Here is a 13,549-nt window from a genome sequence, read left to right as displayed (position 1 = left end):
CACCTGTACATGTAAATTATACACTGCTAATTTTCACATTGATTTCCTTTTAAATTGTTGTGGATGTGTGTTGTTTTGTGTGTGTGTTCAGCATGTAGAGAGAGAGAAAGATTATTTCAGTGATGTTTAACAGTGCAGTTATACTGTTATAATAAATCTCTCTCTCTCTCTCTCTCTCTCTCTCTCTCTCTCTCTCTCTCGCCCTCAGTACAAGATGTCAACAGTACCGTTGTTCCAGGTCTGTCCAAACTGTCCCTTAATTCTCCATCACACACTGGACAGACTCAAAACAGTCAAGACAATCAACACACTCAACGCACCGACCCTGCACTGACTATCCCAGTGTCCAACAAACAACAGAAATCTGGTGAGTCTCACCACCTCCAGTACTATCCAAGCCCTCCATTCATATCAGTTGCCTTCAGTTGTAGATTAGGACTGAATTGTTTATGTTTACACTCTATTGGACAGTTAAAATCTGAGCCACAATAACACATATCCATAGAGTGCAATTTAGGGGAAACTATGTAAAGTAAAGCACATGACTTCAAAGATGAGTCAAAGATCATCATATTTAGCCATGCTGTACAGAAGTTGAACAGTATTCTATGGAGTGATAGAGCAAAAACACACAGCAGTAACATTTTCTTCAGTTACAAAGCATAACTAAGGGGATTAAGTTAAGAAAATTTTAAGGTGGCTTGACAAAGTTGTTGGCCAATGTCATTGTGCTAAGCTAATGCCTGGTTATCCCTGATGGTTGCTAATGTTTTGCTAAGCCATTGCTAGGTTATCCCAAGAGGTTGCTGAGGTGTTGTAAGGGTGGTTGCTAATCTGTTGTGGGGCTATTACTAAGCTATCCAATGTTCTAATTCACTGCTAGACTTTGCTGTATTATCTCATTGCTAATTTGTTTCTAGTCAGGGTTTATTTTAATAAGTGATGTTTATGTTTATAGACCATATTGCAGTATTGTAACTTTGGAAAAAAATCATAATGTGTGTGTTTGTGGATTTGGATCTATTTTTTTTTTTTAAATCTATTTATTTTTTATTTATGAAAACTCTGGATCCTAACCAATATGAATAATTTAATAAATGAACACCACTCACTGTAAAATGAGTGATTATCTCTGACTCACTGACATTAACATGGTCTTTAGTAATAAATGACTATCTCTGAACAAAGGTTTTGACTAATAGGCCAATATTGATCATTTCTCACCCTGTACGTGTGTGTGTGTGTGTGTGGGGGGGGGGGGGGTAAGGGGTTGGATCAGGCTTGAGCCAGCAGCATTGTGGGTATTTAGAGGTCAAGGTGAAGGATTGAGAAACAGTGTGGGGTCACTCACACACAAACGTACACACACACACACACTCTTATCCCACCAAAGTTTTGTGGCCAAGCCAGTGCTTATGCAGTTCTTCTTCTGAAATTAAGGTTATTTGGATTTTGTTCCACTTTTTTGAAATAACTGGTCTCTTCACTTCCAATTCTGCTTTACATTAGATTCTAGAAAATTGCTATGAGGATTTGATAGTATTCAGCCACATAATAATTAATGAGGCCATGTATTGATTTTGGAGGATGAGTTCTTGGCCTCAGATCATCTCATTAGATTGCCCTCTATCTTTCCACAGAACCCATAGTTCCATGCTAAAAATGTATACCATTCAGACACAACTCTTCACAATGGGCATTTTAACATTAGTTTCATGTGCAGATGCAACAGAGCATCCCATCCGTTTTACACAGTAATAAGCAGGTTTTGTGTGACACCTCACTGATGGCTCTGAAATTACACTCATTTTTTATGCTTGTTATCCTCGTTATAGAGTGTTAATGGTGTAATTGGCTGTGAATGTGTGTTGTGCCTCCAGCTCTTTTTTGGAGATGGTTTTGTAATTAGCAGCTGCCTCTGGAACTTTAGCTTGATGTGCTCTGTGTGTGTCACTTCCTGATGTTTACCTTCAGCGTCGGTAGTCTGTGTGAATAGAAGCAGGTTTAAAGTCATAGTTTAGCAAAATTAATTTAATTTCCTTCTATTAGAACCTTAGTGAGGTCAGATACTGATGTTTGATGATTAGTTCACTATCATAAATCATTCCTTAGTATTGGCTGAATTACCATCACTCAAGAGAAAACAGTTCCACCGCTCCATAGCCCACTGCTGTTAGCAATGTGATAACTGCATTCCTAATATCTTAAAGAGTGTTGGATTATTAAGAAATTTCTTGCAAAATCGATTATCATTATTTACGCATAGATAACATTATTGTTATTGGTAGAGTGACTTCCATTACTTATTAGCAACTTGTTGCGCCAGTGTAAAACTAAAGCTAGCATAAGACACTAAACGTGTCAGCTGATTAGCAACATTTGGAATAAAGAAGAAGAAAATTGTGAATTCTATGAATTTTATTGTGTTGCTACTTTTATTGTGTTGCTAACTGCTACTTCATTGTTGAGAATCCTTATTCCCTGTCCAGGAATGCCCGATGGGCGTAACATGTCCAGCTGTATGAGCCGACCTTGTTTTCCCAGTGTTCAGTGCATCGATCTGAGGCCGCCCTACGTGGGTTTTGTGTGTGGCAGATGTCCGCCAGGTTACCACGGCAATGGACGCACATGCACCAGACAAATAAAACACACAGGTGAGAGGTTCAACATCTGTCCAAAGTTGTTGCTGGAAACTGAGGTAAACAAAGGATTAATTCATTAGTGATTTTCTACAATGACCTGAAGTTTAACAACAAGAGAGAGAGAGACAGAAAGAGAGGGTGGGAGGAAAGAAAGATTATAACATGAGAATTGCTATAAATTGAGTTGAACTTATTAATTACTTCATTAACTGTGAATGAGAGAAAATAAATAAGAAAAGAAAGAAAGAAAATGAAGAAGTACGAAATAATATCACATGGAATGAAAAATGTAATATCACTGAACAACTAAGCAACAAATAACATGAAGAACGAATTAATACAAAGAAAGAAAGGAATAAGAAATGAATAATGGAAGGAAGCAAGGGAGAAAATGTACAAAGAAAAAATCAATAGAAATAAGAAATAAGAAAAGAATCAAAGAAAAAAAGAAAGTAAGACCCCACTCTCTTTGACTTTAATTATGTGAGAATTCTTCCTTTAAGGTTTCCTTTAATGTTAATTCACTTATATATTTTTTCCACTCATTAGCTCCTCATCTAAACCACCTCAGAGACTCCAGTGGCTCTCTAAAATCTCCCACATCTCCAAAATCTCCTCATCTTTACCTTCACCTGGCCTCTGATGCTTTTGCCCAAATTTACCAGCGTCCATCCACAGCTGTTAAGACCACAGTCAAACAGATAAAAGAAAACAAGCCCCTCTCACTGACACCTGCACCAGTCACAGCGAGGAGAGACACACGCCGACACACATCTTTCAGCAGGAGCACAATTACGTCACACACTCCAACACATACATATACAGACGCTCACACACACGGCAACGCCTTGCCCCCTGACAACACCAAGATATTTACAGGTGGGTTTGTAGGCGTTACACCCAAAGTGACCCCGAAAGTGACCCTAAAAATGACCCCACCTCGCCAGCAGCTGCCAGAGAGACTGAGCCTAGTCACTTCACCTCGCTCAAGGCCAATGACTGCCGCACTCACTGCCGTGACCTTTACCCACTCAGAGACAGAGTTTTCTGCAGATGGAGATTTGGGTGTCCATCTGGAAGAGGTGGGAGACCCTCAGCCACTAAAGCAGGCAAGTTGAAAACAGAAATATATAACCCTAAAATTGTTATTTTTTTATTATTATACGAATAGACCCACTACAGATGAGTGATATAAATCCTTTAATCTACACCTGTATCTTTTTCATAGTTTTAGGAAACACAGTGCATCCAACAGTAAAGGAAGGTTCAGTCATTTTAAATATCCCTGTGTCTGAACACTTCTACAGACTGCTTTCACCACAGTGGGGCGACAGACCACTGCCCAGCACAGTGTCCAGCACAGCCAGAGTGCCACATCTGCACAACTGAAGGACAGGAGGGTTACCTGTGGTGATGTCACATGTTTTCCAGGTGTCCAGTGTGTTGGGGAGGGGTCATACAGATGTGGCAGGTGTCCATTGGGCTATACAGGAGACGGGATCTCATGCAGAGGTAAACACATCTATTTGTACACTGCAGGAATTAAAGTAATATTTCTGTAAAAAATTTCCGTCTACTTAAATGTAATGGAAAATGAGTAGAAACAGTGTTTCTAATAAAGAATCCATTGGAGCAGTTATTGGATTGGAAGGAAAGCTTGGGTGGCTGCTAGAAGTGTGCTTGTTAGGACAAATGAGACACTGTCCCTGTGTGGGTCCTGATGTCTGAGTGCACTTATGGTTACACTGTACTGAACAAATGGTACCATCGATCAAATTCTCAAAACATAAAAAATAAAACAAATCCTCTAAGAGAATAGGGGTGTTACCATGATGTCCAGCTAAATCTATATAGTGCTTTTCCACTGCATGCTACCTACGTAACTCGATTCTTCTCTTCTCTGCTTTTTTGCTTTGCCATTAGGCAAATTTAGTACCTGGTACCTGGTAACAGGTACTTTTTTTAGTTCAATGCGATCTGAGTAGGGACTAAAATGTGAGGTGTAAACCGTGTAGTGTGCTAATAGGTCAGAGAGACAAAATATGCAGATCTCCATCACAAACTAGCCATTTGTAAAATCGCATTTGTTTTTGCTAGACAAATCAGCAACACTTAAAATTACACTGTGGTGTTTAGAAAAGGTACAAATGTACTTTGGAGTACTTTGAATGGTGCAACAGCGAATGGAATATCTATATTAATTTCTCTGAACTGATGCATGGAACGTCTGTTCAGTCCCAAAACAAAAAGAAGACATTAATAGAAACGTAATAACATTTAACGTTTCTGCTGGCCTTGTTGTGGTTCCCAAGTCCATGGTTCCCATTGATGGTGCTTTGTGATGTAACCAGCTACATTTCAAGTGGAAGCCATTATAACTGAAAACCTACCAAGTCCCAAAATGCCTGTAGAGTGAAGTAGAATGTGTACCATGCAGTGGAAAAGCATCACAATTGTGGCTGGAATCACTGTGCCAGGTTTAAATGTTATTGACAATGGCCTTTGTGATATGTGTGTGTGTGTGTGTGTGTGTGTGTGTTTGTGTTTGTCTGTAAGCTGTGTGTAGGCACCATTGTGCCAGGAACATGGAGTGTGCAGCACCCAACATCTGCCGCTGCAAGAAAGGATTCACAGGCCTTGACTGCCAGACAGGTAAACACACACAAACAAACACACACATACACACACTCACACATCTGAAGTCCAGCAAGGATACACTGACCTCTCTCTTTAGTGATGTGTGTCTCTAACTTCCACACACACAACATTACTGAGATTAGGGACACAAACATGACATTTTGTAACAAAACTCAATAATGATCATTTGACCACCCCCCACCCTCAGCTATCTGCAACCCTGAGTGTGAGAACGGAGGACAGTGTATAGCTCCTGGAGTGTGTGAGTGCAAAGAGGGATATCATGGAGAGACATGTGAGAGAGGTAAGATATTGTGTGAAAACACTTCCACACTTACCTTATACTGTCACTGAAGGACCTCTGGTTTGTTGAGCTGCCACAGATCTAGCCCCTCAGGCTTTGGAAATCTCTTAAATTCAAAATGGGGAAACCACTGGCAAGAAAAACTCTGACTTGGAGGACCAGTGTGGCCTAGCCCTTGGGGAACCAATGGCAAAAAACAGGGAGACAACTCACCAGCGGTAGGATGTGCACCGGCTTTGAACAGTTGGTAGAGCAGCTGTCTGTGATGCAGTCCAGACCCAGTAAACATCCCATCTCTGACAACTCGATGGTTGTTCTGCATAATGTGAGACACTCACTTGCTTAAGGGCAAGGCTTCCCTGCTCCCCCAGGATACGTTTGAGATTCCACAGGAGGATTCAAGGCATTCCTTCACTTCACTTTCTCTCACCAGCGGAGGTCCTTTAGAGTTTGAGAGTTAGTGAAACACCGTTCAGAATCGAAAAAAGGATTTGTGATCCAATACTCCAAGACCAGTACCTAACCTTACTAAAAATATTCATGCATCTGAATGCCATCAAATCCTCACAGCAATAATTCATCATCTAGTGTGAAGTCCCAAAAGAGCAGAGAGTCTACCTGCAACAAAAAGGAACCCACTCTTGAATAATTGCCTTCATTTCAGAAGTGTTGCGTGAGCAGGTGTCCAAATACTTTTGGCATTTGCTGACCAAGTGTGAGAGGGTGGAGGCCGATCTGAGGCAGGTTTGATGTACGACTGTGTTTTATGTTTTCCGCTGTTGTCTTTATTGTTTTGTTCCCTATATTTTTTTCTGAAGCTCTGTGAAATATGAGCGGTCAGCACCAGCCTGCTGTGGCTAATGCGTTTTGTGATGATGAGTTACACACCATAGATACCATAGACACACACACACACACACACACAGAGGCAGTGTTCTGATGAAGTGCTCCGTTTTGAGTGTGTGTGTGGTTGAGAGTTATGAGGTGCAGTGTGATGCATGGCTGCATTTTGTCTCTCTTTTTCTCTCGTTCTCTCTCTGTGTGTGTTTGGATGTGTGTGTACACAAATGTCCTGCAATAAACCAAGAGACAAACACTTCTAAATATCAAAATGTTCCTGACTTTGTAAAGTGCTTTGACTAAGGCCCAATATTTTATTTTTCAAACTTAAAGAGCAATGCCATTCTCCTTTTTCTCCTTTACTCCTTAAGTAAGGCATTATCTTAGATTTTAGAGCATTGCTTTGAGGCCACATCATCATTTGTGAGGTCATGTTGAATGTTATTTCTGGATCACAAACTCCACTCCACTCCAGCTCACCCCAGAGATATTAGATAGCGCTCCATAACTTAGCTCATCGCAGGACTGGCAGACCCTTGCTGTCAAACAAGCATCCCTGATGGTGTATACTGCCCTGCCACCTGTCAGCTCACATGCACATAAACATCTTGGAAAACTCACATAAACCCCTATATGTGCCCTGACATAGCCATCGTCACAATATATTTGGCCTCATGTTCTGACATGTTCACATGTGTTTGTCTGTGTGTGTAGCTCTCTGTACCTCCCCGTGTCTGTTTGGTGGATCCTGTGTGGGGCGGGACACATGCTCCTGTCCTTACGGCTTTGTTGGACCCAGATGTGAGACCAGTGAGTCCAAACAACCATAAGTATTCATGGATCCATTACAATTAGGAGAAAAATAGATTTAGGCTCAATCTAAGAATATATATATATATATATATATATATATCCCCAAGTTTCTGTTTGATGTGTAACATATTTGTTTGCAGTGGTGTGTAACCGTCACTGTCAGAATGGAGGAAAGTGTGTATCACCAGATGAGTGCGAGTGTCAGCCAGGCTGGACAGGACCATCCTGTGACACAGGTGTGTGTGTATGTGTGTGTTTATTTGTCCTTTGCTCTGGCTGACACTGTGAAGGTGGAGGTCACGCTTTAAACCTGAAACATTTTTGTCCACTCCATTTCTACATCACTGTGTATGTGTTTGTTTGTTTCTGCAGCTCTGTGTAACCCAGTGTGTTTGAATGGAGGTGTGTGTGTCCGACCAAATTCCTGTTCCTGTGAACATGGTTTCTATGGAACATGGTGTCAAAATGGTAATTCACACATAAGCGCATGTGCCCACACACACGTACACACATACACACACACACTTTTCTCATATATATTATTTATTTTGTTAGTGGCTGACTTTCTCTCTCTTTCCTTAGCTGTTTGTAGCACCCCCTGTAAGAATGGAGGTGTGTGTGTACGTAATGGTGTGTGTTCATGTTCAGAGGGATACTCTGGCACACACTGTGAGAAAAGTAAGGATAATTTTTTATCCGTAATACTACTTACTAAACTACTAGTGTAATAATAATAATTATTCTAATACAATATTTTAATTGTAATAAGCATTGTTTGGGGCGCCACGGTGGGGCAGCAGGTAGTGTCGCAGTCACACAGCTCCAGGGACCTGGAGGTTGTGGGTTCGATTCCCGCTCCGGGTGACTGTCTGTGAGGAGTTGGTGTGTTCTCCCCGTGTCTGCGTGGGTTTCCTCCGGGTGCTCCGGTTTCCTCCCACAGTCCAAAAACACATGTTGGTAGGTGGATTGGCGACTCGAAATTGTCCGTAGGTGTGAGTGTGTGTGTCTGTGTTGCCCTGTGAAGGTCCCTGTGGTGCCCCCTCCAGGGTGTATTCCCACCTTGCGCCCAATGATTCCAGGTAGGCTCTGGACCCACCGCGACCCTGAACTGGATAAGCGGTTACAGATAATGAATGAACGAATAAGCATTGTTTGAAGAAAATGCACAGCTTATGTAATTCCCAGGTATTGGTAATTTGTTTGTTAGTGGTCCCTGTGTTATTCCTTGTGTTCCCAAATGGTCCCAGGTGGTTGCTAGTGTTACTAATCGTGTTGAAAATAATACTAATTATAAATGCTCTGTTTACTGCAGGTGTATGTGAACCAATGTGTATGAATGGAGGCAGGTGTGTGGGTCCAGGCATGTGTGACTGTGTCTCAGGTTGGAGAGGGAGGCGCTGTGATAAACGTGAGTATGAAATTCGCATACCTCCAGAAGCTTAACAATAAGAAAAATATCTGGATAATTTGGAGAATAGTATGTATCAGATTGTCTTTCCCATATGTTGTTTATTAGGGGGACTTTTTTATTACTTATTAGGTCTGACCATTACCTTGTTCATACAGGCAGTTCAAATCTGATCTACTCTTCATTTCTGATATAAGCAGGACAGATGTTCTGCAATCCAATCAGCAATAAAAAAATAAACTAATTTGATTCAAGCCACATTTTGTTTAAAATCTGATCTGAACATGATACAGTTTGACCAGTCACATTGGTAGGCAGAGCTTTTTACCTTCCCACACTTGGCATACGCACACATAGATTGTTACTACTACAGCCAATGCAGCTATGAGTCTGATCAACACAGATCTGATTTCTTCCTTTGTAACCTGCAATGTTGAGACTCTTTTTAAAATAATGACTTAAAAACATATCCAATTTATCTGCCTTGTGAACAAAGCCTAGTTGTTTACCAAACTAATATTTTTTCATTTATATCAAAGCATTTTATCAGTTTCGATATTTACTTTTTTAATTGTATGAGGATTTGTGTTTCAGCGACATGCCTTCAGAAGTGTCTAAATGGAGGAGAGTGTGTGGCACCAAACACCTGCCACTGTAGTCCAGGTTGGCAGGGAACATTGTGTCAAACACGTGAGTAAAACATATTCTTACACACACACATTATATAGAAGTTACTACTTTTTATATTTGATATAAAAAAATCCACTTACATAAGTAGAAAATTCAAAGAAAAATCATTACAACTGGAGTTTAAAAATGGTCTAAAAGCTACAGTAAACCTGGAACCCTTATCCGCCATGCAAGCCCAAATATAAACAGCACCTAATGGCAATGTTCACAATTGAAATAAAAAACAAAATACTGTTTATAAAATTCTGAAGAGGTTTCCTCACTAAGCTCTCCAGTCTGTTTGTGCACTGGAAACAAGTCTAATGTGTTTATGAAGCCCCAGTGTCAGTAACCAACTAAAAAAAAACAAAGAGGCTCAGTCAGGTATGCTAGGCTTCTTTTCTCTCTGCAAAGAGTCGCTCCTTAGGTGGGTAATAATGACTTATTTTTGCTCTTTCAAATTACTCAGGTAGAATCCCACTTGTAAATTCGGGAGGCTGCTAACTTTATGAAAGTAAAGTGCTAAAAAACTAAACAACTCTAGTTACTAATTAGTTTCTATGGTAATTCAAACAGTGAATTAAAACATACAGACAAGTTAAACTTCAGCCACATAAAAAAAAAAATTTTTTTCCTACACACATACTGTTTCACCTTAACTAAGCCTCTGAACATAAACAAGAGAGAACAGCACTTCCCCACAACCATAGATGTTCCCCTTAAAGCTTTCATCTTTGAGAGAAAGCGGAAAATAATGCTTCAAACTCACTTCAGATCTAAACTTAGCCTCAGCAGTTTATGCCCATCTTTCCACTGTGAAAAGAACTACCCAACACAATGGATCTTAAAGAATGTGGAGATGTCGAGAAGCCCACACTAAGAAAAAGAAATGGACACAAAAGTAAAAGATTTGCAGATCGCACAGAGAAGCTGTTGGTGTTCTCTAAACATAGTTTTTTCTACTCTGTATACTTTGTTGACAAAGGCAAACTGGAAAAATCTAGTAAAATCTATATGTTTTCTACCTGAAAAACTAATCTCTGTGGCTCAGTTTATCTGTGATAGTACTCATCTAGAATCAAGACAGTTTAAGGAATACAATGTAAGAATTGATGAGTGATACCCCTACCTGCTGCTGGGTATAATTCATGTTTACGGTACTGTCGCGAAATCAAGCCTCACACACATCTCTCTCTCCCTTGCACGCTCGCTCACTCACTTAAACACGACAGGCTCTCGCACACACTCTTCCTGCCTCTCTCTCACAGACAAGCACCTCTCTAACATTCTCTCTCTTTTACCCACTCACTCATCAAGTGATGTTTACAAAAGTAGCAAACGGCTCTGGGGCTCCAGCTGATTTTGAGCAGGGGGAATATGTGTAATCAAAAAAAAAATAATGTTGATTACATGATAAAACCCATATATTGCTCATATTACACACTGGGCCATGTTATTACAACCATAAAGTTAACTTGGGTGGTACACAGGCTGTTATAACCACAGCAACTGACAGTAAAGCACTTATTACTAGAATCGATGTCCAGTGCTAAAAACTGAGCTAATCCAGCTAAAGTAAGCAGGTGCAAGCACTCATCCTAGTTCATCAGTAACTCTCAAAACCGCATTATAACACTGTCCTCAACAAAGCTTGGGTTCCACCAACACGATGTGTAATTTCAGTCATTTAATCCACATAGCAACCGGTGAAAAGCATTTATTGCAATACGCAATACGGAGCTAGATACTTCTTGTAGCATAGGCAACCATCGACCTGTAAGCTATGTGCTGTGAAGCATTACCCATTTCTTAAGTTTTCTGCTCAGTGATTCAGAAGTTGCTTAGTGCAGTAAACCAGCAGAGGATCCCCCGTAGCCGCAACAAAGGCTCTTTTGTCCCTATTACAGCCCCGTGGAACATTACAATCATTTAGAAGCTGTAATTTTAAGGTTGGGGCGGCACGGAGACACAGCAGGTAGTGTCGCAGTCACACAGCTCAAGGAACCTGGAGGTTGTGGGTTCGATTCCCGCTCCCGCTCCGGGTGACTGTCTGTGAGGAGTTGGTCTGTTCTCCCTGTGTCTGCGTGGGTTTCCTCCAGGTGCTCTGATTTTCTCCCACGGTCCAAAAACACACGTTGGTAGGTGGATTGGTGACTCAAAAGTGTCCGTAGGTGTGAGTGAATGTCCCTCCAGGGTGTATTCCTGCCTTGCGCCCAATGATTCCAGGTAGGCTCTGGACCCCCATGACACTGAACTGGATAAGCTCTTACAGATAATGAATGAATGAATTTTAAGGTAGAAACACTACATAGTGTTCCTTTAAGACTACAGGACCTGAGGTTAGTCTCTACTGCTCTGCTTAGACTTAATTATAAACCCAATCACTAATTGAGTGAGTTCCTTGACCCTGCAAATAACACAGCAGGAGTAACAGAGACAGTATACAGTTCATTATAATGAATAGGGTTTGTTTATATTTTAATCCACCTCATTTCTTGTCTGTTTAGAAAAATGTGCTAAAAAGCTCATTTGAAACAGCAGCAAATATGAAGGCCATTAGTTCACCTTCCAAATCTGTATACATTTGTGTTGTGTGGGTGTGCATGTCCTGTAATTGCTAGCATTGTTAGTATAGGGTGTGGGGTTTCTTGGACACAAAGCTTGAACACCTTCCCCCTCCATTAATGATCTGCCATAAATATTACAAATAACCAGCATTTATTTATTCATTCACTGCTCTCTTTCTTTTTCATCCCTCTATTTACTCGATTCCATTAAGCTCCTAATGGGCTTCAGTGAATCTCTCAGTGTGTACAGTTGTAAATCCTTTAATTTCAAACAAATAATCTCTCACAAGGACAAGCAATCCCCTACAACTTCCAGTCAAACTTCCATTTTAATAACACCCAACTTGTGCAGCATAGTTTCTGATATAGTGGCCAGGTGTACAACGCATGACTCTTCCAGTTGGGTGTTAATTAATAAATAATATGAAATGCATTTCTATTCAAATTCTTTAAACCTGATCTCCACTGTGAAGATAATGTAGTGTTGTTCTGATTATGTTTGCTCTTATTGTGTGCTGTTTTACAGCAATCTGTGAGCAGAAGTGTGTGTTTGGTAGTCGATGCATTAGGCCCAATGTGTGCGCCTGCAGGACGGGATACACAGGCTTACTGTGTGATAGAAAGGTAAAGCAATTCTGCTCTCTCTTTCCTTCCTACACACACACACACACACACAAAAATACATATACAAACATGCCACACAAACACTCTCAATCACATTTTGAAATATGCAATTAGAAGTAAAATAGGCTAGATAGGAATTTTTCTTGTATATATATTTTGCTGTATTTGGAGGAAAACAAAAACTTTATTTCTTCATAGACAACTATGTAGTGTACTGTTCTTTAATAATTTATTTTAATGTATTTTAGTAATTGTATTTTGATTATGTGGACCTCACAGTCACGTAACAAGCCTAAATAAATACCTCCTTTCTTCCCCCTAGCTTCCCATTCGTCAAGGGTGACAGAGGGGACAAAGCCTGTAGTGAAGACACTGGCCACACCTTGTTGCTTAGCAACTGCAACTAGATATGACAACTCACCTGTAAATACCTGCAGCCTATTTACAAATATTAATTTATGTATAAGTATATATGTTTTTGTACATTACTTTTACATCCGGTGAGGTTTACTGTTTATGTGTAAACAGCTAGTGTAAGCAGAAGTAAAATGTTCTGTAAGATTTTTTAGAAAAGCAGTGAGATATCTCTCCTGAGAAGAACACACACAATGGAGACAATTTAAATTAGCCATTCACTTGTAGTATAAAATCACACACAAAACACACGTTACAAAATGGTCTTCAACATGTTACATGTGTTTCCACATTTCCACTAGAAAGACCTTTAAAACCACTGAGTTTGGAAAATTAATTAAGTTCACATTTGGACCCAATCCTTGTTGTCCTCTGTTATCTTGGAATTAAACTTATTTTTTAACATTTTATTTTAAAACAATCATCTAATGTTTACACTGTGTCAAAAGCTTATGATGTGCAGACCAATAGAAATGCTCCAAAGTGACCTTGAACAAAGTTGTGTTGCATTAACCCTCTTCCAAAGATACACAGATTTGAAAACAAAGAAAAGTATAAACATTGATCCAGTGTGTATTTAAAAGGTTTCAGACAATTAATACATGTATCTCTATCCCCACACACAAACACA

General features: G+C 40.1%; 1 protein-coding gene across 1 annotated transcript in view; it reads left to right on the top strand.

Moving 5' to 3' along the window:
• Window positions 1-13,350, top strand: part of LOC136677394 (von Willebrand factor D and EGF domain-containing protein-like) — a 59,855-nt gene extending 46,505 nt beyond the window's left edge. The window contains exons 22-35 of the mRNA XM_066654915.1: window positions 209-367; window positions 2,490-2,654; window positions 3,192-3,751; window positions 3,950-4,154; window positions 5,199-5,294; window positions 5,488-5,583; window positions 7,138-7,233; window positions 7,377-7,472; window positions 7,609-7,704; window positions 7,819-7,914; window positions 8,549-8,644; window positions 9,239-9,334; window positions 12,407-12,504; window positions 12,827-13,350. Of these exons, the coding sequence (XP_066511012.1) occupies window positions 209-367; window positions 2,490-2,654; window positions 3,192-3,751; window positions 3,950-4,154; window positions 5,199-5,294; window positions 5,488-5,583; window positions 7,138-7,233; window positions 7,377-7,472; window positions 7,609-7,704; window positions 7,819-7,914; window positions 8,549-8,644; window positions 9,239-9,334; window positions 12,407-12,504; window positions 12,827-12,847 (1,976 nt within the window). The 3' untranslated portion in view covers window positions 12,848-13,350. The remainder of the gene's footprint in view (window positions 1-208; window positions 368-2,489; window positions 2,655-3,191; window positions 3,752-3,949; window positions 4,155-5,198; window positions 5,295-5,487; window positions 5,584-7,137; window positions 7,234-7,376; window positions 7,473-7,608; window positions 7,705-7,818; window positions 7,915-8,548; window positions 8,645-9,238; window positions 9,335-12,406; window positions 12,505-12,826) is intronic.
• Window positions 13,351-13,549: the final 199 nt, after the last annotated feature.

Source organism: Hoplias malabaricus, chromosome X2 (assembly GCF_029633855.1).
Source record: "Hoplias malabaricus isolate fHopMal1 chromosome X2, fHopMal1.hap1, whole genome shotgun sequence".
Classification (NCBI taxonomy): domain Eukaryota; kingdom Metazoa; phylum Chordata; class Actinopteri; order Characiformes; family Erythrinidae; genus Hoplias; species Hoplias malabaricus.
Note: the sequence above shows the minus strand (reverse complement) of the source record. Positions and strands in the feature narration are given on the sequence as shown.